Below are 25,727 nucleotides of genomic sequence, written 5' to 3'. Positions count from 1 at the left end.
TATATATATATATATATATTATCACAATCAACATATACATAATCTCAACAATACCTTACTCATCAATCACAAATTTTAAAATAATCATTCCCTAAATTAATCTAAGTTAATCAATTCCATAATCTTTTACAATTTATTTCCAATACCTAGATCCTGTACAGATATAAAACCATGTTTCTTTCAACTATATTATAATAGTTATATTAAACTATACTTCTATTATAAATTTTCTATTAAACCATTAGAAAAACATTTTTAATTTATATTAAACCACATTCATATTATAATATTATATAATTATATTATACAACCTATTATTATATATAAAACTATATTATATTAATAAAATATAATAACATACGTACTGTTATAATATTATACGTAACTATATTATATTAATATAATTCAACCTACGTAATTAAATAATACTTATTTCAAAACAATGTTTCCTTAATTATGAAATTATTTGTTAAATTATTCATTTTTATAGAATGCTTGCTCCTAACCTCACCTCACTATCCAATTTCTTTGCTGGTTATATAACTAGCCTAAGAGCTCTATATTTTTTCCGAAGTTATACATCCCTCTCACAAAACCTGAGGCTACACTCAACCCATATTTCCCATCAAATCAGTATCCCCAACTTACCAGCAACCAGATTCATCAATTTCCTTCATAGCACATCATAACCAATATACAAACAGAATCATTCCCAGGATCATCAATTCAATGAAATTCAGTTCAGCAACACAATTCCATGCAGATTATAACAATCACAATCAAACATAGAGAATGAACCAAAGGTTCAGAACATTCCAAGACCAAATACTTAAAACAGAGACAATTAAATATAAGTTAAATTTAACATGCATAGAGCATCAAAACAGAGTTAACCAGTGTACAAACGCAATTCAACATATTTTCTCATAAATTCAGGAATTAATCAGAACAACAAAATACTTATATAGTTAGCTCTCCTTACCTGGAAAGCTAAAAATCAAAATTTAGAGAATGCTCCCAACGGTGACCTTGACACTGCGCTCACTGGACAAAACATATAAATCACCAATTTGGTGATAGAATAAACTTTTTAGAGCTGGAACAATATGGACAGAAAAGTGAAACGTGGAAAGTACATGCAACCAGAAAAATTGGTTTGCCCTAGGTTAAGAACAGTGAAAAAAAAAAAAGGGAAATTTTCTTACCCGAAGAAACAAGAAACCAATCAGATGGTTTCGTAGCTCTTGACTCTAGGAACAAGGAAGCACCACTAATTTAGGATTCAATCGGTGGAATTCGCTGGAATCCTAGAGAGAAGACAGAGAAAATTCTGATTAGGGCACAAGGGTTCTTTTTAGAGAGAGAAGAGAAATGAGGAATGAAAATTTGAATGGGGAAAGGGACCCCAAGGCCATGTGACCAATTCGAGTGGGCCTGCTGTCCTTATTAGACCAATGACTTATTTATTTTTCTGAGGCCCTTACACATACCAATGATCTTTATTTTATAAATTAGTGTGAAAAATTATTTTTTATCTCTAAATCCAATTGTTATTTAAAAAATTTATTGTAATGACATTGCAGTCAAAATTAGCCCAATGTATTCCAAAAAGTTGGAACACAAGACATTTTTTTTTATGTACTTCAAAAAATACCCAAATAATACAATCACATAAAATGCCACAATTAACAATTATCAATAATGAAAATAGAAGGGTTTTTCTTAAGGGAAAATATCATCAATAAAGTTAATAAAACAAGAAACAACAAATTTTTCAATGCTAAACATATATAGGCAAAAGTAAACCAAAAAGTTAAAGCCGACGATAGTGTTTAGAGAATAATGAAAGAAGATTTCAACCCAAAAGGCTCAATGAAATGTAAAATAAAATTTACACCTAATACGAATAAACGTATTTGACAAGAAAGAAATTCTGACGATAAATACATTTAAATAAGACAATAAATAAATAAATTATATTTTTACTCCAATACTCTGTCGTAATTTTGAAATTTTCTTTTTGTTGAAATATTTATTTATAAAAAATAGACAGGTTAACCAATCAGTCATGAAATGATCATATATACTACATCTATGATGCTTCCACTAAAATTAAAATTGATAATCTCATAATTAACTATGCAATTTTTTTATAAATTTGAAAACATATTATTAATTAAAATTAAGAACTTAAATGAAAAATAGAAAATATTTTGAAAATATCAATTTATTTATTCTTAATTTAACATTTAAATATTTACTTTTAGGATTCTTATTAGGATTTTTCACCTGCATTTCATTTAATCTAATGGACAAAGATTAATTTCTAATTAGATACTTAAATTAAAAGAAAACTACAAATAAAGATAGAAAGTAACCTTTTTAAGTTGCTCTTAAAATAGCTTCATCTTTTCTCTTTTCTCTATCATTAGTGGTAACTCTACTTTTAATGGTAGTAATTTTTATAATGATTCCTTCGTAAAAATATAAAATATTTTTATGAAATTTTATTATGATATTGTTTTTATTGTTTCTTACATTCAAAGTTTCAGATAACTTAAAAGTTGAGATATATAATAATATAAATATATTTTTTTCCTTTAATACTTTTGAGATGTATAAATGCACAGTGTAATATAAAAGGATTTGTAAATATAGTAATTAAATTTGGTTGAAATATATCGAGATGGATGAGAAAGTTGGGTATTGGAGCAAGCCCACCTCCTCCACCCGGTTCAGGCCCACAAACATATCCTTTACCTCCACCTCCAATTTCCATGCCATAAAATCTACTTTCTTTCTATCATTTCTTTCCCTGCTTTATTTTATGGATAAAGATACTTTGACACCAAAATTTTAACAAATTTTTGACATCAGACACGTGTCATAAGCCAATTGGTCCGTGTGCTTCAATTTTTTTAAACATTAAACACACGAACCAATTGACTTATGACACGTGTCCAGTATCAAAAATTTGTTAGAATTTGAGTGTCAAAGTATCATTATCCTTATTTTATACAGTTGCTTGTTTGTTTGCATTTTCTAAGTTGACCAACCGCAATGCTTTCAGGGGTTTCCTTGTGAGTTCATGCAGTTTCTTTTAACTATATAAAGAACTACAAACCATTTTGGAAAACTTCTGTTTATTGAAAAATTGCCATACTATTTAAAACAATCTGTTTGAATAACAAGTTCAGACAAGTTTTGAAACTTCTAAATCAGTGGTATATATTCATGTGACAAGGAAGAATCTGAAGCCATGGCAAGAAATAATTTTTCTTTGTTTTGTTTTTCATTGATGCTTAAGAAATTTCTTTGAAATTTCAACAACAACAAAGTATCGAACAAGTTGCTTTAATACGTTGGAATTTCAGAAAATTTAACGTCATTGTTTAAGACAACTGAGAGCTTAACCAGCTCAAAGTTTAACCATTTCGATTGTCCTTTGTTTTGTATGGAAAACCAAACCAAACTTATACGAAAAAAAGTAAAAATGAGTGACATACGAAAAAAAATCCAAGATTAAGTTGCAGCGTTTTGGATTAGGTTAAAAAAAGTATAGCTGTTTTTCTATTTAGATCAAATTATTTACGCTGTTTTATCATATAACAATAAATTAAACTTAACTTTAACAACAATAACATTTGAAGATTTATTTAAAATGAAAGAAAGGTAGAAGATGAAAACTAAAGTAAAGATTTGTAACGTATAGATAAATTATTAACGTATAGCTTACGGAAGACAAATACCACTATATAATATAATTTTTTTTTCATGAAAACATATTAAGATTTCTAACTAAAAAATACGTGCATAACGTATAAATGAATATTTTACATGTAAGTAATTAATATTTATGTTATAAAAAAAAAGGGTCGTAGTATAACCATGGGAATATTCCAAAACTGTATGAACATCTAACATTAAAAAGAAAACATTAATAGAACATGAATAAATAATGTAAAAATCTCCTATGGTGTTATTTAACTTGCCAATATTCGTATGTAATATATCTGCTTACTTTTATAATTATTTTAAAAAAAAGATCAAAAGTAATCTTCTATCAATAGGCAATATATACAAACTTTTTTTTTTCTGATAATGCATGCTTCTTAAGTTTAGAAACATGCTAATAATTAGTAAATTTTATTAATATTTAAATTATAAAATACAACTATACCACTTTTCAATTAATTGAATATTTTATATAAAAACATAATAATATATAAAGTCACTATAATTATTCTGATGGAAAATCCACATTAATATAATTAAATTTATATCTTTATTACAATTATTTATTTCTATATAAAAAATTATATACTCATTTTTTAATCAAATTTTGAAAAAATATTTAATTTTCGTACCTTTTATACATAGGTAACGTACATAAGTTAATATAACATGTGGAGACAAGCTTTAATATCATATAGAAATAAATTAAAAATAACTGAACTTTTTAATAGCACATTGATATAATTTTAATGCAGAATTAATAAATATTTTAGTATATTTTTCTTTTTTGTTAGTATATTTTATTTCAATTAATAGAGTATATTTTAACTATCAGGAGTTGATCTAATATTGTTTCATCGATGGTTTCTATGTAATGAAATATGATTTCCATCTATATACATGCAATAAAGTCAACATATAAATACCGTTCCCTATCGCTTCATTACCCTCAACATCACTAGCTAGTAACATTTGACATGTTTTTTCTTTTTTTTCTGTAAAAACATGTTTTTTTTTTTTCTGATAGGTTTTTGATTCAAACTTGTTACACGTGTAATGTAATTTGATTTGGGAAGTGGAGAATGTTGTGTTTTCTGCATCTTGGAATGAAATGAGAAATTTCAGGTTTGACAAGAAAAATGTTTTTATTACACAAAGGTGATTGTTGTCATTAAGAGAGAGGAAGGCAGTGAAAAAGACGAAGGGAACCCCATGAAAGGATGCGTTTCATTGGTAGTTGGGAGAACATTTTGATGTTCATTTTCACCCACGGTCAAAATAAAACAAAACAACAGTTAGTGGGGTTGTGCTGTGTTGTGATGCGTGTGTGAACTCTGCGTTTTGACCATCGCTGAAAATGGAACAACACAGCAGAGTGGAGAGAGAAAGATAGAGAGAGAATAGCTGATTCACTGAGTCTGCCTCTGTGCCTTTGTGTTGCGTGTGCCAGCTGCTCCTGTTTCACTTCGGGGGCAGAGGACTCTGTGTATGTGAAACAGAGGGGGAGAGAGAGAGAGAGAGGGCAAAAAAAAGCTCACTCAACTTCTCTTTGCTTCTCTTGGATCCCTTTGACCCTCCATTGCCATTCACCTTCTCTTGCACCCCTTTTGCTTTCTCTTCCTCTCAGAATGGCACACTTGCCACTTCTCACAGATCTCTTCTTCTGGTATCTCTCTACCCTGTCGATTACCTTTATTTGATCCTCTACTCTATTGGGTTTCTGTAGAATAGCTTTGATTCATGGGTTGGGGTGTTCCGTTTTTCTCTCTCTAATTAGTTAATTGGGTCTCTCCTGTTTTCCTCTGGATTTATTTTTTTTACTATGTTAGATTTTATGGATTTTTAATTTATTTCTCTAATTTAGAAAAGATTTTGTGACTTGAACAGAGTTGATGGAGTGGAGCAGTAAGGGTGATCAAAATTGGTATCATCAAATTTTGTGCCTTGATTATACCATTCCTGTGAATTGAAGGCTCTGTGTTGAAGTTTTGTTTGAGTTATAGGGTGTGTTGTATGGACATTGTGTACAGAGAAGAAAACTATAGAGTGACAAGCAATTAGACATAATATGGGTGGTATTTGCTCGAGGTCATGGAAAGGCACTGTTGATGGTGTAGCTGTGGATAATGCACTCAGTGGAAGCTCGAGGCATACTAATGGTCATGCTAATAGTGAAGCTGGAATGGCTTATCAGTCTATTGGACCTCCCAGAAGTATAGATAGCAATTCAAATGCGCTTCCTGATGATGACGACTTGGATAAACATCAACGAGAGTCGTTTTCTTTTACTGGATTGGAAAATGTTTCGTATGGGTCAATGGCAGATGATATCAATGATGGGATTCCTCGCCTGTCCAGGGTTTTATCGCATAAATCTAAGTCCAAACAAGCTGCTGTTAAGTTGAGTACCTTTCTCATGTTTGATCTTTTTATTCTTCTAGGTTGGATTAGCTTATTTTGTATTTGGAAGTTCTTATAATCAATATGCTGCAAAGATGCCTCTGGCTGGAAAGCTGTTTTTTTTTTGTGTGAATATGAAGGAAAAACAAGAAGTTTTATAATAGAAAAAGCTATTTCATTAGAGTGAAAAGAGGGGAGGTACAGTTGGGGGGACAAGATACTATTCAGAGAAAGAAAACAAACTGTCTTCAGATTAGAAACGGAAACTCTCTTGAAAAAGCCATGGGTAGAGCACTTAGGTGGAGCCATGAACCAAAATCTCAAAGCATATTTAGCTAAAATGTATACCCTTAAAAACTTACGTACTTCACTCTGACAAAGATAAAAGTCTCCCAAAAGCTTAACCAATTCTGTGGGAACTCAGGCATTTTTTTTTTGCCTTGCTAACATGCCAATTCAAATTTATTTAGAATAGTAGCATCAAGCATCAAACCTGTGAGGTCTTGTCTATTGACGCTTTGATACAATATCAAGATTATCTCTCCAAAAAGCTTAAGCTATTAGGTCAGAGCTCCTGATAGTATACACTGATGAAATTCACTAAAGAGCCGCCAAATTTGCAGAGTGACAACATATTGATTTTCGGGCAATTTCTATCTATAATATATCTATAATATATAAGTGAGGTGTAAATCATCTTACTGATTTTAGGGTGAATCTGTACCATTGTTATTAAAATCGTGATTTACCTCATAGGATCATGTGATCTGCCAATCGAACCATGTGCAATTGTGGGATCTTTGGTCCCTAGCAAGGCTGAGCAAGTATAAAAGGCTGGTTTGTGTTTGACCAGGTTCCAAAATGCATTGCATGACTGATTCTGAATCTTGTTATATCATCATGGGAACGAAGGTTGGCGACATGCTTTCAAAAAGGAGAAAAACAGAAAGCGACATCCTTCCAAAAAGGAGAAAAACAGAAAACTTAAATAAGTATTACTCAACAGAAAAGAAAAAAAGATAAAGATTCAGTCTCTATCTCCTACCTATAATGTAAAAAATGTAAAAAATTTAAATGTGTTAAAAGAATAATTTCTTGTTCATATCTTAAGCTGAATGAATTAAAACTCACTTTTAAAACAAATTTAATTCAAAATAAATCTTATTTAAACTCACCCGCTTATTAATCATATAAAAACAAAAATACAGATATATATGTGATTATAAATGTCATCTTATATATAATGAGATTATTTAGATACAACAAACTTTCTAAAAATGTAATTGTTTACATATTTATACTTTTTAAAGATTTTACATTAGTATACACGTGTTATTTTCAATTTTATATTATTAATATATCTTATTTTATTATTTTATCCTTTAAAATTTATAGTTAATCTTTTAAAACTCAATTATATATAATAAAAATTATCCACGGTAAAATTATTTATTTTAAAATCATTTTATATGAACATATTTCATTTAAAATCTAATACTATTTTTGTTTTAATAATAATAAATAAAAAAATAACTTTTGTCATCATAATGTAAAAATAAATACATATACACATATTTCCACTGATACCGATAATGATAAACATTATCTTGTATGTATTTATAGATAATTATGTATATATAGATAATGAGTAATTATAATTTTTTTATTCATAATGAATATTTAGAAACCAATAATCTTTACTTTATAAAATAGTGTGACAAATTATTTTTTATAATTTTTTATTCATACTGTGACATCTTTATTTTATAACATACATGTATACAAAAATCAAGACGTCACCATAGATTATATACAGTAATCCAGGAAATTTAGAAGAAATTTAAAACACGTGGGAAGATACTAAAGTTTGTCAAAATACATCAGAGTTCAAATAGAATTTAACAGTTTAAAAAAAAAAATCCTAAGGAACTAAGTAGCAGCAGTGTCGTGGTTCTCTTCCAAAGCGTTCTCAACGGAGACGTCATTCTCCTCTACTCACATCCAAGAATGATGATCATCGCAACAGGGAATCAAACAACATACATAAACACAAACAACAAAGGCAAGGGTGAGCTAATTATATAAATTCATACAATTGTATTAANGCTAACATGCCAATTCAAATTTATTTAGAATAGTAGCATCAAGCATCAAACCTGTGAGGTCTTGTCTATTGACGCTTTGATACAATATCAAGATTATCTCTCCAAAAAGCTTAAGCTATTAGGTCAGAGCTCCTGATAGTATACACTGATGAAATTCACTAAAGAGCCGCCAAATTTGCAGAGTGACAACATATTGATTTTCGGGCAGACTGCATCTCCAATTTCTACCACATAAAGCAGTTCCATGCTTGGAATTCCTGTAAAACCAACCTTATAGTTTTTAATCCAACTGACATGGCGAAAATTTTCCAGTGATCCCAAGTCATCTGTACCATTGTTATTAAAATCGTGATTTACCTCATAGGATCATATGATCTGCCAATCGGACATGCCTTGGCAAGCTGAATTGTTGTTGGGATTGCCAAGGAGTAAGGTTGGAGCTGGATTCCGACATTCCATGTGCAATTGTGGGATCGTTGGTCCCCAGCTAGGCAGAGCAAGTAAAAAAGGCTGGTTTGTGTTTGACCAGGTTCCAAAATCCCTAAAATCTCTTCTCATTTACCAAATCCTTGCCTACCCATTTGCAAATCTCTTTTTGCAAACACCACTGGACCTTCATTGCATGACTGATTCTGCATCTTGTTATATCATCATGGGAACGAAGGTCACTCTTAGTATCTACCACTTCTCTCAATCTCACTCCAGTTATCTCCTCTTGTAGTTTGATACTCAATCTATGTGATTTAATTTTTCTCTCATCTCTCATCTCTCATACGTATAGTTTGTGCCAAGTTGAACTCCTCACCCTGCAGTGACAAGACTGCTGCTGGGCAATGGGAGCGTATTCCACATTTTTCTGCAATTTTTCACGAAGTATAGTGTGTATTTACGTAAAACAATATCCATAAAAAATTCCAATATTTACAAAACTATGCCAATTTTAATTATTAACGGGATATTTCTCATTATTTTGTGTATTTAATTCTCTAAATTGGTTCAGTGAATTTTCTTCAGAGTTTAAGAGAATACGCTTCTCTTTTGTATTTTGTATTGAGCAGTATCTGTTAGGAGTTTTGACTGACTCCTTATAGGCCTGTAAATTAGAGACTCAGTCACTTTTGTATTCATTTAACATTAATACAAATTCTCTTTTATCTTTCTCTGGAAATGTGATTAAAATTCATCACTAGCTAAGGCCAAGACAACAAAATTTAGTGTATCAAAGCGAAGGTAAAACCGAATCACATTTGAACCTACAGTGAGCATTGGAGATACTTATGAAATGATTTCATGCATTCTCATTGCATAAAAGATCAGTACAAGGTGCTGTATAGAAAACTGTACCTAACCAACAAGAAAGAGAATAACAAGGATGTGTGCCAAGTGTCCTAACAAACAAGGGAGAGAATGGGAGGGATGTGTGACAAGTGTCCCACTACAAATAATGCATAAGCAATCTATGAATTGTAGAAAATAATAACAAATTTCAGCTGCAATATTCCCCTTCATGCTGGACTCTGGATGTGCAAGAGTCCCAGCTTGGCAACACATTGTGAGGTTTATAGGGAGGAGAGTTATAGTGAATGTCAGCCAATTGATTGGAAGGTGCAACAGGAAGGTGCTAATCGATATTGTGTGGTTAGATGTCTAGATAATTCTTTGTCATAAGAAGGCTGGAGTTTGTACTACAAGATATGTGAGTTTACAGAGAAGTGCTTACATATGTTGTGCTTTTAATTATATTAATTAGACTCCATTTTTCTAATGAGCTAATACCTCCATGGTGCCAAACATTGGTCTTAAAGAAGAGCTTGTTCTTATCTCATGGGTTCGATTGGATCTATATTCTTTACCATTTCCTTTCTCTCCCCCTTCCCCATTTTCAGGTCTTTAAGGCTTCCCATATATGCAAACAAGGGATTAGATTGGCTTTTTGTCTTATCTTTTGGTGTATTACAGGTATCAGAAGTGAGTTCACTTTTAGGAAGAGCTGGTACAGCTGGGCTTGGCAAGGCAGTAGAAGTTTTGGACACGCTAGGTAGTAGTATGACAAATTTGAATCTCAGTAGTGGTTTTACGTCTGGTGTGTCAACAAAAGGAAATAAAATTTCAATTTTGGCCTTCGAAGTTGCAAACACAATTGTTAAGGGTGCCAATCTGATGCAATCTCTTTCAAAAGAGAACATCAGACATTTAAAAGAGGTGGTTCTGCCATCTGAAGGAGTGAAAAATTTGATATCCAGAGATATGGATGAACTCCTAAGAATTGCTGCAGCAGACAAGAGGTAGACTATAATGGATATTTTCATGATCAACACAGTAGAACTCTTACTCTAGTTTGGAACTTATTTTCTTAAAGTTTTCACTTTCTTATTCTTTTTTGACAGAGAAGAGTTGAAAATATTTTCAGGAGAAGTTGTGCGATTTGGAAATCGTTGTAAAGATCCTCAGTGGCACAACCTAGATCGCTATTTTGAGAAGTAATTGTAGTTAAATTGATTTAATCTTATATTTCTTAAGAACAAATATAGCTGAATGGATTTAGTCTTTATTTATATATTTTCTTGTAACATCTAACATTGTGTTTGTTATGGTTTTCTTTGCCTTTGTTGATGTTTAGGTTATGTTCAGAGCTCACACCACAAAAACAATTGAAAGAGGAGGCAGAAATTGTGATGCAACAACTAATGACCTTTGTTCAATATACAGCTGTGAGTAAGCCTGTTAAAAGGAACAGTGCATATCCTTGTCATCTTCGGATTTGTATGCTGAACTCCTAACACTTTATATCTTTGCCAAAGTGTGTATTTGAGTATTGTATCTAAGGAATGTGTTCAACATACAGTTTGCACAAAACTAATGGGAAACTGTGTTTTGGGGCCTCTTTGAGTAAGCTTCCCTGTTAACACTTTTAGGAGAAGAAAGCAAGAAAAAAAAAATGAAATAAACTTCTCCATAAACTTAAATTAAGCTATGCAAGAGTATAAAAACATATTTTGGAGAAGCTATTATATAATAGCTCGCAGAGAGATTTATTTCACTTTTTAATTTATTTATTTCTTTTAAAAGTGTTTGTGAAGAATTTTATTCAAACAAACCTCTGTTGTAGTTTGAAATTCTCTTATCACCCTCATTCCCTTTGCCAAGAATATCACTTAAAACAAAACTACATTCATATGAAGAAAATAAAGCCGTCTCAATTGCTTGGTAATTGCATGTTATTAGTTGAATTCACTTTTGTTTTATGCTGCAGCCATGTTGTGTAAAGGTATCTTATTTAAGAGATTCACTGTCACCGTCCATTTTTAATTAGATATAAACTTTCATTTCAGAGATTGATAATTTACTGTCTATTATATTTCCACTTTATATCTGAAACTTTAATCTTAGCTATCTATGTTATTGCACTTATTATAAGAAAGAATGTGTATTAACAGGTTATACATTTGCACATTTAGATTGAGAGGTACTTAGATGGACATTTTTCCTGTGCTTTCTGGTTTTTACTGTCTTGAATTTACGGATTGTTTCTCAATGAAATTGCTACTTTCTTTCATCTGTCATGTTATGCATATTAAGAAACCTATGAACAATTTTTTAACACTTGTATAATTTAAGTTAAGCTTGATTTCCAAACATTCTTGTTTAATTATGAAAAAAAGGTTTGATATAGGTAATCATGAATAATTAAGTTATATAGTGGTTAAGTAGTATGAGATAAATATTCCCCCGTTTTATTTTGTCAATTATTTAAGGTTCTTTTGTAGAAATCAAGAAACACGATAATTTTGTAGATCTTAATAAAATAATTATGAACTTTTTTATTTCACATTACAATAAAAGCTTATAATTAAAGATTAGGTGAAGAGTAAGGTTATAATTGACAGAAGAGTAATTAATGTTATATTAGACTTTTTTTGTAAGAAATTATCCTTAAAAACTAACCTTTGACAATTTTACATACCTTTAGCTAACTAAGGTTTGACAATTTTACATACCTTTAGCTAGATTAATGTGGCATTTATTACCTTTTCATTTTAATTTTCAACTTTGAACTCAACAAACACAAGCAACATCTGTGTTACTAGTTGGATATCAAATTTTCATGTGTGGGTAAATAGCTTGTCAATTTAATATTTTTGAATTATTTGCATTCCTTTTTTATCATACACACACATATACACATGCATATATATACATATATTTTAGTTATATGCATGTGAGACATCAGAGTCAATAATAAAGCAATGTAAGCTTCTTGAAGATCATTTTTATTATATTCTTTTGAGAAGGAAAGAAATTCACAAGACCAAGAGAAAAATTATGAAGGGGAGGGTTGAATTCATCAACTAAAGAACAAAACAGAAAACAATAAAGAAAAGCAGAACGATAATAACTTGGAGAGCAAAGAAGGGTTCGAGGTTTCTTCTTTTTTTAATTGAAAAATGAGTCATGATCTGATTCCAATTCATCTCCTCCCTTTACTTTGTGAAATAAGAGAAAAAATAGACATCCGAAAGGAAAGTTGGTTCTTATTTCTTTATGCTGCACAACTGATTTTGTTAACTTGACTTAATTTAGTTAGACCTTTTTCTTTGAGTGCAGGAATTATATCATGAGTTGCATGCTTTAGATAGATTTGATCAAGATTATCGGCGCAAGCTTCAAGAAGAGGACAATTCAAATGCCACACAAAGAGGTACATGTTGGCATGGATTTATTTATCCAACTGTCATTAAATACTCTTTGAGACATGACAAAAAATCAATATTATTTCTGATAATTGAAAACTGTACAATGCAAGTTACGATGTATACAGATTTGGTTATAAAGGCTATCCCAGAACCATGATTACTTCAAGTACAAATAAGGAAAACTGCAGTAGTTACATTACATATAGTGAGGAAGCAAGTGTAATTAAATCTGAAAAAAATAAAAAAAAGGAAATAATGAATTAACATATGGGCTAAAACAAATTCCATGTTCTTGTATTGAGAATTTGAAAAATTATTTGTTTCTGAGTCAATGTCTTGTTTACAGTAGTTTTGACTAAAATATATGTCGATTCATCCTCTAGTGGCATTCTTTGCTTGTATTCAAACTAGCTTAACCAATTTTCTCCATTTCTTTCTCAATTTGTATCCAGCCAATATCACCTCATATACAATATTAAAATTATTTTGTATTGTCTTTTGTGTGGCTACACATTCATCTTAACGTATTCATTTGTGCGGCTCTCACCTTTTTCTCGTGATATCTCTTTAAAACCTAACATTCACTACCATATAACAATATGAGAAAGCTTTCTTTTTAGTTTGGTTGGTACTCTGTTGTCACAAATAACCTCTGATGCTCTTCTCCATCTTAACTACTGAGCTTGTATGCTGTGTGTGACATCTTAGTTCATTTACCTCCAAGTCATATTTCTCTTGTTGTTATAACTATGTTTGTCTTTCTTATCACAATAATACTCATATTTTTTAGTGATCAATGATTACAAACTGTGTAGGAGACAGCCTTGCAATTTTAAGAGCAGAACTGAAGAGTCAAAAGAAGCATGTAAGAAATCTGAAGAAAAAATCATTATGGTCCAAGATTTTAGAAGAGGTAAACAGTGTTATTTCTACAAATATTTTAGGTGAAATCGATTATTATAATAGAAGGTTATCTTAGATTTAGTATTCTGTATTTGTTTAGTTTTGTAGTATTGATGATTGGGCATCTGAAATGTGCTTTCTCTGAAATCCTTGAATTATTTTTACTGAATTTTGTTGTTGTTTCAGTTTAACTACATTCATTTCCCCCTTTTGTTCCTCTTTTTTCCTAATAAAATTTACTTTTCCAATTCTTTCAGCCTCCTTTTCTTGAGCATTTTTCTTATCATACAAGTATAAATTCTAATTGTTGTATTTGCAGGTGATGGAAAAGCTTGTAGACATCGTCCATTTTCTATACTTGGAGATCCATGAAGCATTTGGTAGTTCTGGTACGTTTTCAAGAATTCCCAGTATTTTTTATTGTGTTTAGCTAAGTTTGTGATATTCTTTAATTTTGTTCCGAGTATGGACAAATTAGTTAGGGTGGACCTGACATCTATTTATTTCCCAGTCATGTATTTGTCAAACTTGCTGGAGTTTTATTTGTAGGAAGAGTATTTGATTTATTGACGAAAGAAACTCTTTGCTATAGCATTGACCTATAGTCTAGATATGGTATTCAACAAGGGCAAAATGGCCCATTTATTTGTATGGTTATAGTTGCAAAGCTTATGTGCTTTCAATGGTTTGATGTGAAGTTGTGTGCATCAATTTGATGCAATAATAATGATTCTCATAATTTCTTTTTAACTTGTCCCATATTTTTTGTGAATGAATTTTCTGATCTGTTCACCTTGTCCTGACCTATTTTGTTCATAGTCCCGCTCAATTTAGTTTCTCCTCCTTTCATTTTACTGACAAAATGTAGACTATCCATTGCCATTGCTAAAATACCAGGTAAATAAAACATTTGTTTTATACCCCTTCCTCCTTGCAGATACTGATAAGCAAGCCAAAGATTCTCAAAGTAACCACAAGAAGTTGGGATCTGCGGGTCTTGCTCTGCATTATGCGAACATTATCACTCAAATTGACACTCTTGTGAGTTTAGGATTCTACTTAAATTACATAATCTCTACTATTTGCCATGGTCTTGGAAGTTCAATTATCTTTCTTTGTCTTTGTTGGCTGTAAAATATTATTGTTAATAACAAAATTGGAGAAGGAAAGAATAGAAGGGATGTAATGCATTTACACAGGTCTCAAACAAGCATAATAGTGTGTTAAAAAAAATCACCTCAAACTCAGCTTCCTATTCATGATAATGTTGGGGATATGGTGATAGCATTGGTTCTTTCAACTTATCTTTTTATATTATTTTCATGAAATGAAACAGTTCTCTCGTTTTCTCCTCTCTCCATATTTGTCATAATGGTATGAATGACTGTTAGTATAATTAGTATTAGACTATTCTTAGCATTGAGCCACCTGTAATTCTAGTAGGACAGCTGGAGTTTGTTGTAGACAGTTAGAACTAAATTGACAATCTTGCAGCTCAAGGTATCTGATTTTATAAATACTTTAGTATAACTCAATCATTATTAATACAAGAAATTTTATATATTGCAAAATTCCTATTTTCTGAACTCTTTAATGACTTCTGTTATTTGGCCTAATCTGTTATTGTGTTCACTTTATTAAAAAAAATGTTACCAAAAGGAAGACCACTACCTCTCTAATGTAAAAAGAAACTGATCAGTTGGATACTGTAGGAACATTTTGGGTTTTCCTACCTCATTTTAAAGTCAGTTTGATTCTATGGCTATCTGGGTTCTGATCATTTGTCTATCCAAGTGAAGTTTTAATAACTAAAAGCAGTTAATAAAATTTGTTTCTTTTGAATATTTTAAGTTAAGCTTGTCCATTATTAGGAAACTTTAAAAGTTGATCAAAATTGATTGGCCACTTCTAGTTTCTTTTGATACACACACCAGGAAAGCCTGTCAAACAGGAGATGCAATTCTTTTTCATTTCTTGTTTTGCGTGTTACCTACTTCTCTTGAGAAGTAAGATGAACACAAAAGTCCTTTCTTATATTTGCACGATTTGCACGAATAAGATCATGATTTACTTAAGGAGTAGCCATGCTCCAATAAACGAGTGACATCTGACATGCAAGGAAAAAAATTAAGCAAAAATAAAATGCTTGAGATTTTGTGTCCAAATCTCGAGGTTCTAGAGTCCGTTTGCTGTCTTCTTTTTTGCCTCTTCTGTCTGCTGGTCCTCTGTTCATTAAGTTTGATCCATTCTAAAACTTGTCTAGTGAAGTGACAATGTAGTACAAGTGTATCTTCATTTTTGGGCTGGCTTAAATTTTTTGGGCATTATGATTCTGACTACTGTGATTCTGATATTATTAGGACTGATCAGGATAAAGAACATACATCATGGAAAGATTATGGCCGTCTTTTTAATCGTTTCATATATTTTATTGAATAGAAAAATGGCACCAACTCTATAAGGCGAAAAGGATGTGTTATAGTTTTATATATATAATGCTACTCAAGGTGTTAGAGAGACACAAATGGTCACAACTGCACTATTATTTGTTTCTAAAAAAAAATGATAGCACTACTATTAGGAATGTAGCCCTGAGTTTACATTTTAATTTAACCAGGTGTCTCGATCAAGTTCTGTGCCTCCTAATACAAGGGATGCCTTATATCAGGGGCTTCCGCCTAATGTAAAATCAGCATTGCGCTCAAGGTTACAGTCATTTCAGGTTAAAGAAGAGGTGCATATTCCATTCCCATCATACATTTTATTAGCTGGGTATCCATACCATAAATACTTGATTAATTATTGATGTGCCCCTTTAATTTTTCATTTAGAAAGTTTGAATCTAATTGGAATTTTTATCTCACTTTCTTCTAAGTAAGATCATTTAATTTATTAAGAGTATAAAATGCACTATTCTCGCATGTTAATATATTTTGAATATATAAATCCATTCTCCCTCTTTTTATATAAGTCGTATGCATGGAAGAATTTAATTGACTTAAACAAGGGGAAGAACTCAATACTGATTTTTGTTGTATGTGTCAAGCAATGTTTTCTTGTTATATGTACTTCAAACTTACATGCTGGTCTATGCTTTTGCAACTGTGAGCACTTATTAAATTAATATTTAGTTTTTCTTTCTAATATTCTCTTAATATATTCCACGTAATGATTGACTCAAAATTTTTGCCTTTAAAAAACTTAACGTTTACTTCATAATTTTCAATTTTCTTGTAACCCATACTTGACGAGAAAGGTTTTAATTTAAATTTATTAAGTGCTTGTTAATGACTTTACCAGTTCCATCTTTTAATGATTTTTATTGAATTTATCTCTGCTGAAAGAGTTGTTACTATTAAAGCTTATACTACATTCCCAATATTGATTGTGACCAAACTTTGAATCTAAATCTAAAACATTCTTGCAGCTTACTGTCCCACAAATCAAAGCTGAAATGGAGAAAATATTGCAGTGGCTTGTCCCTATTGCTGCAAACACAACGAAGTATATTTGCTAATCCCTACTAAGCAATTCCTAGATGTCCTAGTACTGCATTTGGTACAACAAATCTGTTTAAAGTTTTTTTTCCATTATGATCATTAAATAACAATGCTCATCATTCTATTTTTTAATAGCAATTTGGGACGCCCTTTCAAAATACACTATTGCTTTAACCGTGTTACTATTAGGCATTAGCCTTAATAAATTATGTTCTACTACATGTTCTGCTCTCAAATTTAACTATCTCCTTTTCACCTTGGATTAATTCAGAGCTCATCATGGCTTTGGATGGGTTGGAGAATGGGCAAATACTGGGTGAGGACAGATAGCTGGATTCTATTCCTTTTATGTTTGTATGTTCTACCTATTTTTTCTAATGTCAGCTTGTATAGGTCTGAGATCAACCGGAAACCCGCCGGCCAGACCGATTTGTTGAGAATTGAAACACTACACCATGCTGACAAAGACAAGACAGAAGCTTATATACTTGAACTTGTTATCTGGCTTCATCATCTTGTCAGCCAAGTAAGAGTTGGAAATGGAGGAATAAGGTCCCCAGTTAAATCACCAATCCGTTCTCCTACCCAAAAGACAGGGCAGTTATTTACGCATAAAACCTGTTCTTCTCCCATGCTAACAGTTGAAGATCAACAAATGCTCCGAGATGTCAGCAAGAGGAAGCTAACACCGGGCATTAGTAAGAGCCAAGAATTTGACACTACCAAGACCAGGTTGAGCAAACAGCATAGGCTAAGCAAGAGTAGCAGTCACTCCCCAATCAGTGAAAGCAAAAATGATATATTCTCAACAAGGAGGCTACCTTCTGTTCCTGTCATTGACTTTGATAATCATCGAATGAAGGCCTTAGATGTCATTGATAGGGTGGATAACATTGGAAGTTCATAGTTGTGTGGCATATATTGGTCTTTAAGCCAGAGGGCATGCTTGAATTAAATGAGCCTATTGCCTTCTTCAACTTAAGTGCTCCCCTATGTTTCTTGTGAGCCATGAGAAATGTTTGTTGATTTCCTTGGCAAGAGTGCTATGATGTGAGCCATAGTCTTTTTGAGATTGTTGTAGATGATTATGGAGCGGGGACAAAGGGGGTCACCGTTTTTCATTAGATGTATATGTACAGATTACATGATCATATAATAATTGTTCTTCTATATATTTTCTCTTCTCTCAATCTTTTGTCTGTGTATATATATACACACACACATATAAGAAACATCACAGAATCAACTAACTTAAGAATATAGAGAAGGCAATAGCAGATGAAGGGAAGGGAGCTTTCTAAGCAAATATTTATAGATAGGGTTATAGATATTTCTTGCATAAACAGAACACAAATAAATATAAAAAATATCTTTTTTCTTTTATCTAATTAAATACTGATACATAATATGTTTCCTATTGACACCCCAGTCATTCTTATCTCCACTTCCAAAGAAATAAAGGGTTTTCCATATTTTCTTTACTCTCATACAATATAGAAAATTATTAATATATCTTTGCAATAACATTCGAAACTGCATTCTTTAAAACACATAATTCTATAATGTAATGGAGAAAATATATCACAGATAAATTTAAAGTTACATAATCATGCTTTAGATTCTACAATTTTATGTTACGTAAGTATGAAAAGAAGGAATGAAAGTTATATTTTAAACTTAACCGGATCCTACAAATTTAAATATTGTAATAGATTATTTCCTTTCATTATATATATGTTAAGAGTTGAACTTTAAGTTTATACATGTATAAGATTTATATATATATATATATATTTATATATATATATATATATATATATATATATATATATATATATATATATATATATATATTATAAAATTATTTTATTTTTCGTGAAGACTTTTGAAATCTATCCTCTAAAATTATATTTTAACTTACATAACCTAATGGAGATATGAAAAGAAGGTACGGAAGTTGAAGAAGAAATAGCCAAAAATAAAATGAGAAATTGCATCCAATCCAATCCAAAAATGCTCCAAGAACCTAAGAACATAAGAACCTGATGCCAAACAAGCTAATGCCCAGACATAATTCCAGTCATAGTTGGGACATGGCAGAGATTCTTCTGTTCTGTACGTATAAAATGCTCACTTTCAAGAAATCGCAGATGCTATACGATTTGATCTCAGCCATAGTATATACATAGATCCTATATGGCGACAACTGGATGAGCATAATATGTATCATCCTTGCATCGCAGCCCATGTTTCCTCTGCAAATTTTATTCCATTATCTATGTACATATTTGTTTGCTGAATAGTTCTCATCGTAATTGCCACATCTTATTATAAATTATATGAACATTTTAAATAATGCTTCTATTTTTAAACTTTGCTAGCTTGTTCATAAGATTCTGTTCTATCAAGTGAGAGAGGATCCACAATTCCTATAATCGTTCTTGGACAAATAGAAGAAATTTTGGAAACCTTAACCTAAGATATTTGAACATACTGGATAGAATTACGAGTCATACTAATTTTCATGAAGATAGTATAAACAAATATATTAAAATACCATTTATATGCATGCTATATAACATTGTAGGATATATAATATGTTTGCCTAATAAAGATTAGGATAAAGTTAATCCATATTGAAAGAGATGATGATGAAATGTTAAAAGATGCGTGTTGTTGGTGTGTAGGTATATAGAAAAAAACTGATAGCATGAGAGTAACACATTAGCCAAAGTGATGAAAAAGCCATAAATTATGTGATGAACTGCAGCACCAATGAAGTTAACTATCCACCTAATTCGCAAGACATTATTCCCACGTAATTTTCTTCTGTTTTTGTGGCTTAGACAGCATATCAAGCGTAATTTCAGGTTTCTCTCGCATTCTCAACATAAACACATTGAAATTGTTTTAGATGCCATGCTCAGCAAGCAAGATATTCTGTTACTGTATTTTCTTAATTACCTTTCACATTATAAATATAACAGAAGGAGAGACTGTTAAGGTGGTTTCATTTATGAAAAGGGTGCACTTTGAAATTGTTCTCCTTTGACTTTTAGAAGAAATCGGGATGAATATGTGGGATAATTTTTTCATACAGCTACGTTTAATAAAAGAATAATAAGAAGAAAAATGTTGGGGTTTTGAATTCTCTCTATAAATTATAATAATAATATTTCATCCCTTTTCTTGAGAAATTAATTAAGTACTTTGTATGAAGATTAGAGGTTAAAGATGGTAATAAAGCATGTTTTTATTATAGATACATTAGATTTATTGGGAGTTTAACTTCAGTTTTAGGTTTATAACGAGCCAAGGCCTTTAAAAAACCAATCATACTTTTTGGACCTCAAACTCCTATCCACACCTACCTTCCATCTACTCTTGTTTCTTTTTATTTTACTTCCTTTCTCATATATATTATAGATAAAAAAAAACGCGAATTTCATTAAATAAGAAAAATCTGAAGTTGGATACAACAGAAGATGAGTCATCTCCAAACTTTGCCTAACGCCTAACAAATGGGCATCAAATAACAGAGATCAAACCAACTTATATCAGACCAAACAAAGCATAACAAAATATTCAGACAGTTAATGTCAACAAATCAGAATAGTTAATTACTAACATTATGGTGTTTTTTTAATACACAGATATATATATAGAGGATCTATCTATTCTCGAATATTAGCCGTTGACTTTGCCCTAATTCTTTTTTAAAATTATGAATGATAGCCTGGGATCTAGGTTTTAAAAATAGAGTGTTGATGAATTGGTTTTATTGTTAGTTTTGCGTAGTCATTTTTTTGATAATAAATAATGGAAATTTTGTAAGGTTGATAATTATGGAGACATAAGTAAAGAGAAAGATGAGATGTTTGTTTGAATGGGTGTATATATATTATTCCTTTGTACTTTAACAAGGTAGGAAGTAACATACATTATTTGAGAGTTTTCATAGAAATAGAAATTATTTTATGTTAAGGTATAGGGAATCAAATATAATGTCTATACTTTTTTTATTTTTTCATTCTATTTCTGCCATTCACTCTAATAAAGTTGAATGGATGTATTTGATATAAGGGTTAATATAATAAGTACTATCCTTCTTCATTCATTTTCTTCCACTCCTGTCCCCTTTTCAACTATCATTTATCTTACCTTATATTTACTCTGTAACTCATTCGTTTCAACTGAGAAGTATAATTTACTTGGACAAGTTATTTTATTTATCATTTTTATGTATTTCATAGCATTATATTTATTTATCTTAATTATGTGCACTATTCTTATTTTATTTATATTTATTATTATGTGTATTTAATTTTTTTAGTGAGTATTCATAACTCTATTTTTATTTATATTTATTATTCTATTTGTTTTATCTATTTAATAAAATATTCATAATCTCATTTTTATTTATATTTATTATACTGTTTATTTAATTTATTTAGTCATAGTCTTATTTTTATTTATATTTATTATTTTGTTTATTTAATTTATTCAGTGAGATGTTCATAATTTTAATTTTATTTATTTTTTTATGTAGTAATTAGTTGGAGGTATAAATTTGGGAATTTAAGCGAGTAACATTTGTTCATTTATCCTTATTAGCTACTATAAATAATTTGACTTATTATAGTTGATGGTGTGTGACTTGGAGATTTAAATGAGTAGATTATTAACTCATTTATCCTTATCAATCATTTAGAAGAAAATTTATTTGAATATTTATAAAGATATAATAATGTGGAATCAATGAAACGAGATAGGCCTACTGCAAATTATGACTATATATCCACTAACATCATCAGTTACCTTTGTGTATTTTACTGTGATTTATGAATAAGGTAAATGGTATAAATATATCTGATACACAATAGCAGGTATCTGAATAAACGAGCAGTGGTAGAGTTAGCGGTGGTTGTTAGTGTTTCTAATGTTTATATAAGGCTCCTGTAATAATTCATTGACATGAAAAGTTATCTTATGTCTTGTTTCTTTTACTATGAGATAAGTGATGCAGAGTGGCCCAAGTCATCCTTCAAAAATACCTCACTTACATCTTAAGATATCAATGCTGAAGCCTTCATATAGAAGCCACCACATAGGTTAACAACAGTGCGCTGTGACCACTACTGACTCAGAACCTGATACCAAACAAACAAAATAAACCCCACAAACCCATTCTCTCCTCTGCTCTTAATCACTTGTCAACGTAAGACAGATTCTTAATTGTCTACCACGTATACCACACATGAAGGCCCTATGTATAAATGTTCTGTCACAATATCAGATATATGCTACCATTTCATCTCCACGATACACATGCAGTATATACAAGTATTGTACCAATATTAATGTCATGTCAACGTGGAAACTACGTGCACCACCTTCTCCTGCCTTCTCAATTTCACAACTTGATCGCATCAGATCTGTAATGGCATCTATATGCATATTTCCTTGCAATTTGCAGATCATCCACGTCTCTCTCATCCTCTCTAAGATCATTTTATTATTCCATCCGTACCTCAATGTCACCTATCTGTTATATATTTCCACCATACTTTTCACATGCAATTTCTGTAAGAGCACTTCAACGTATATAATTCAATTTGCAATGCCTCAGACTTTTCAGATCTATTTGAATGCACTCTATATCGAGAAATAATCCACCATTGTTGTAATATATGTTAGAAAATAAATCATATCCCACTATAGTAATAATGTTACATTATTATTGAATAATTACAATAATAATGTAACATTATTATAAAATATTTATAAGGATAAAATAGTACAATTACAAATTCTCTCTTGTATATATTCTTGGAAATATGATATTTTAACACCAATTTTTTTACACCATTTTGACACTGCACACATGTCAAATTGTGGTTGGACGAATTCAAATTAAAAAAGAAATTTTGGTTTTTCTCTTCCAAATATGTCCTTGCCTCAACTTTTTTTAATTTGAATTCATCCAACCACATTTTGACACGTGTGCAGTGTCAAAATGGTGTCAAAAATTGATGTTAAAATATCATTTTCCATATTTTTCTCATATTTAATTCAAAATTAATAAGACAGTTTTTTTCACTATTTTCTTTCTTTACATGGTATCAGGTTTTTTTATCCTTTTCTACTTTTTTTATCCCTAAAAGTCTCTTTTTCAACCTGTGCCTTTATATTTCAATGGGCAATCTCTGGTTCCTGTCTCACATCTGTCCGGTGTTGTCGTCCGGCCACCGTCGCCGACATCTTTCGCAGCCATCGTCTCTGCCACTTGTGCCACCGATGCACCAGCACCTTGTTCTACCTCTATTGCTTCCACTATCTTCTTCTCTATTTTGAAAGGTCTCCAAGGACAGTCAGTGGTTAACACTAAGGAATTTCAACACCAAAGTTATGGGTTAAAACAATTTCATAAGCCCTTTGTCAAATTTGTCATATGTTTTTTTTGGATGCTTTGATGAATAAGAGTTCGTTATGATCTTCCACTTTCACGGTCTGTCATCGGCATGCCATCATTTTCGTCGTTTGTCGTGAGGGCGAGTATGTTTCCAGGTAGGTTTCAGGCTTTTAGACTCCACTAGTCAATGATGGCAGTCCTTGCAGTTTTTTTCGATTCTAGCCACTACAGGCCCCATCAGTCAGTGATGACATTCCCTGTAGTTTTGTTGCTTTTAGCCACTACAGACCCCATCAGTCAGTGATGACATTCCCTGTAGTTTTGTCGCTTTTAGCCACTATAGGCCCCATTAGTCAGTGATGACAATTCCTATAGTTTTGATGCAAGCCCCATCCTTACTTGATGGCAATCCAGTCCCTAGAAGTTGTCATTGTCCTCTTTTGTCAAAGTCATCCTACTTGAAGTTTCATGGTGCTAATTGAAGTTTCATAGTTGTCCACCACTGTCCATAAATCGTTGTTAGTTATTCGTCGACATGTGATTGCGCATTTGCTTGCCGCACACTCTTGAAGACAGATTATATATTTCAAATTGAGTTTATGTATTCCAAGTTTCGTCCATACAATCTGTATGCTTCAGCTTGAGGGGGATTGTTAGAAAATAAATCATATCTCGATATTATTGAGAGAATATATTGTTATTATTATAACTGATTTGTAGTAATAATATTACATTATTATGAAATAATTACAGTAATAACATTATATTATTATAGAATATTTATAGGGATAAAATAGCAGAATTATATATTGTTATATATTTATCATATTTTATTCAAAATTAATAAAACAGTTTTTAAGTTTCACCGTGTTATTTCATTGAGTTTTGTTTACTATATTGTTTGGTTGTTTCAAAATTGATTAATTAATATGAGATATTATTTAGTTATGTTATTAAAGATTATTGTATATGTTTTTATTAATTTAGTTTAGTTATAAATCCTTCGTGAAAAGTTTGTTTATGTTATTAGTTGAACTTTATTCATGTATATCTCATGAAAGAAAATACTTATATGTATTACTTTTCCCACAAAAAAAAACTTAAAGAAACTTCAAGAAATCTAACAAAAAAAAATTTTACACCCATAAATTGTTTCAAGAATATATGTTTTCTTTTAGAAAAAAAAAAATAGAAGAAGTAAAAAAGGCAAAAAAAATAATAATCTTATCTAATGTGGGAATTATTGCTCCATCTTATTTACATTCAAAATAAAATGGTAAGTTCAATTAGTAGTTTATTTTCGAAGTTATAAGTTTTTATGATATATTATTATTAATTTTAAACATTTTTGTTTATAGATGAGCAAAGCTCACAAACATATTTTGTCTTTCGGCTAGATATATTGAGATGAAACTTTAAATGTATACACACAAATAGATTTTAACATATACATTGTTTTAATTTGTGTTTTAGTATTTTTTAAATTAAAATAATTATTTAAGTTATTTTTTTAAAATTTAACTGTTTTTTATTTTACTCTAAAATTTTAATTATTCTTTCAAATTAAAATAACTATTTATAATAAAAAATTATATACAATAAAATTATAAAAAATATTTAAATTTATTCTTATAATTATAATAATAATTTTATTATTTTCATTATTATTTTATAATGATTGTGCCGAAATTCCTCTTCCTAACTGGGAAGATTCTTGTTGAGGCCAATATTGTTGATGAAAAGATGAGCTCAAGGCTTGGGATGCTGATTTTGTTTATGTAAAATTTCATTTAAAGACAAAATTCTACTAATATAATATAATTAAGTTTATGTATACGGTGGGTTAAACTTAAACTCAATTACAAAGTACCTATAGAAGAAGTGTTAAAGGTTCAAATCTATTTTATCAATTATTCGATTTTATCAATGTTTCGATGAAATATTTGAATTTGTGAGTACATTTATGTATCAATAAAAA

General features: G+C 30.6%; 1 protein-coding gene and 1 long non-coding RNA gene across 4 annotated transcripts in view; one reads left to right on the top strand and one right to left on the bottom strand.

Moving 5' to 3' along the window:
• LOC111242359 overlaps positions 1 to 1,459 on the bottom strand; it is a 2,175-nt gene extending 716 nt beyond the window's left edge. Inside the window, exons 1-2 of the long non-coding RNA XR_002669234.1 lie at positions 1,206 to 1,459; positions 983 to 1,044 (exon numbers count right to left, since the gene is read on the bottom strand). This is a non-coding gene — a long non-coding RNA (uncharacterized LOC111242359). The remainder of the gene's footprint in view (positions 1 to 982; positions 1,045 to 1,205) is intronic.
• A 3,505-nt stretch (positions 1,460 to 4,964) lies between these two features.
• Positions 4,965 to 18,509, top strand: LOC106772218. 3 transcript variants are annotated; one of them, XM_014658464.2, is made up of 13 exons: positions 4,965 to 5,401; positions 5,623 to 6,136; positions 10,200 to 10,525; positions 10,628 to 10,720; positions 10,861 to 10,951; positions 12,846 to 12,939; positions 13,750 to 13,847; positions 14,157 to 14,226; positions 14,775 to 14,878; positions 16,455 to 16,571; positions 17,265 to 17,341; positions 17,609 to 17,653; positions 17,731 to 18,509. In XM_014658464.2, the coding sequence occupies exons 2-13, from the start codon at positions 5,804 to 5,806 to the stop codon at positions 18,242 to 18,244; spliced, it is 1,962 nt and encodes a 653-aa protein (XP_014513950.1). In that variant the 5' UTR covers positions 4,965 to 5,401; positions 5,623 to 5,803; the 3' UTR covers positions 18,245 to 18,509. The 3 variants fall into 3 exon arrangements, with proteins under 3 accessions (XP_014513950.1, XP_022641198.1, XP_022641199.1); XM_022785477.1 differs by having other exon boundaries at positions 5,605 to 6,136; XM_022785478.1 differs by lacking the exon at positions 4,965 to 5,401 and having other exon boundaries at positions 6,031 to 6,135.
• The last annotated feature ends 7,218 nt before the right edge of the window (positions 18,510 to 25,727 follow it).

The sequence above is a fragment of the Vigna radiata genome, chromosome 8 (genome assembly GCF_000741045.1).
Source record: "Vigna radiata var. radiata cultivar VC1973A chromosome 8, Vradiata_ver6, whole genome shotgun sequence".
In the NCBI taxonomy this organism is placed as follows: Eukaryota; Viridiplantae; Streptophyta; class Magnoliopsida; order Fabales; family Fabaceae; genus Vigna; species Vigna radiata.
Note: the sequence above shows the minus strand (reverse complement) of the source record. Positions and strands in the feature narration are given on the sequence as shown.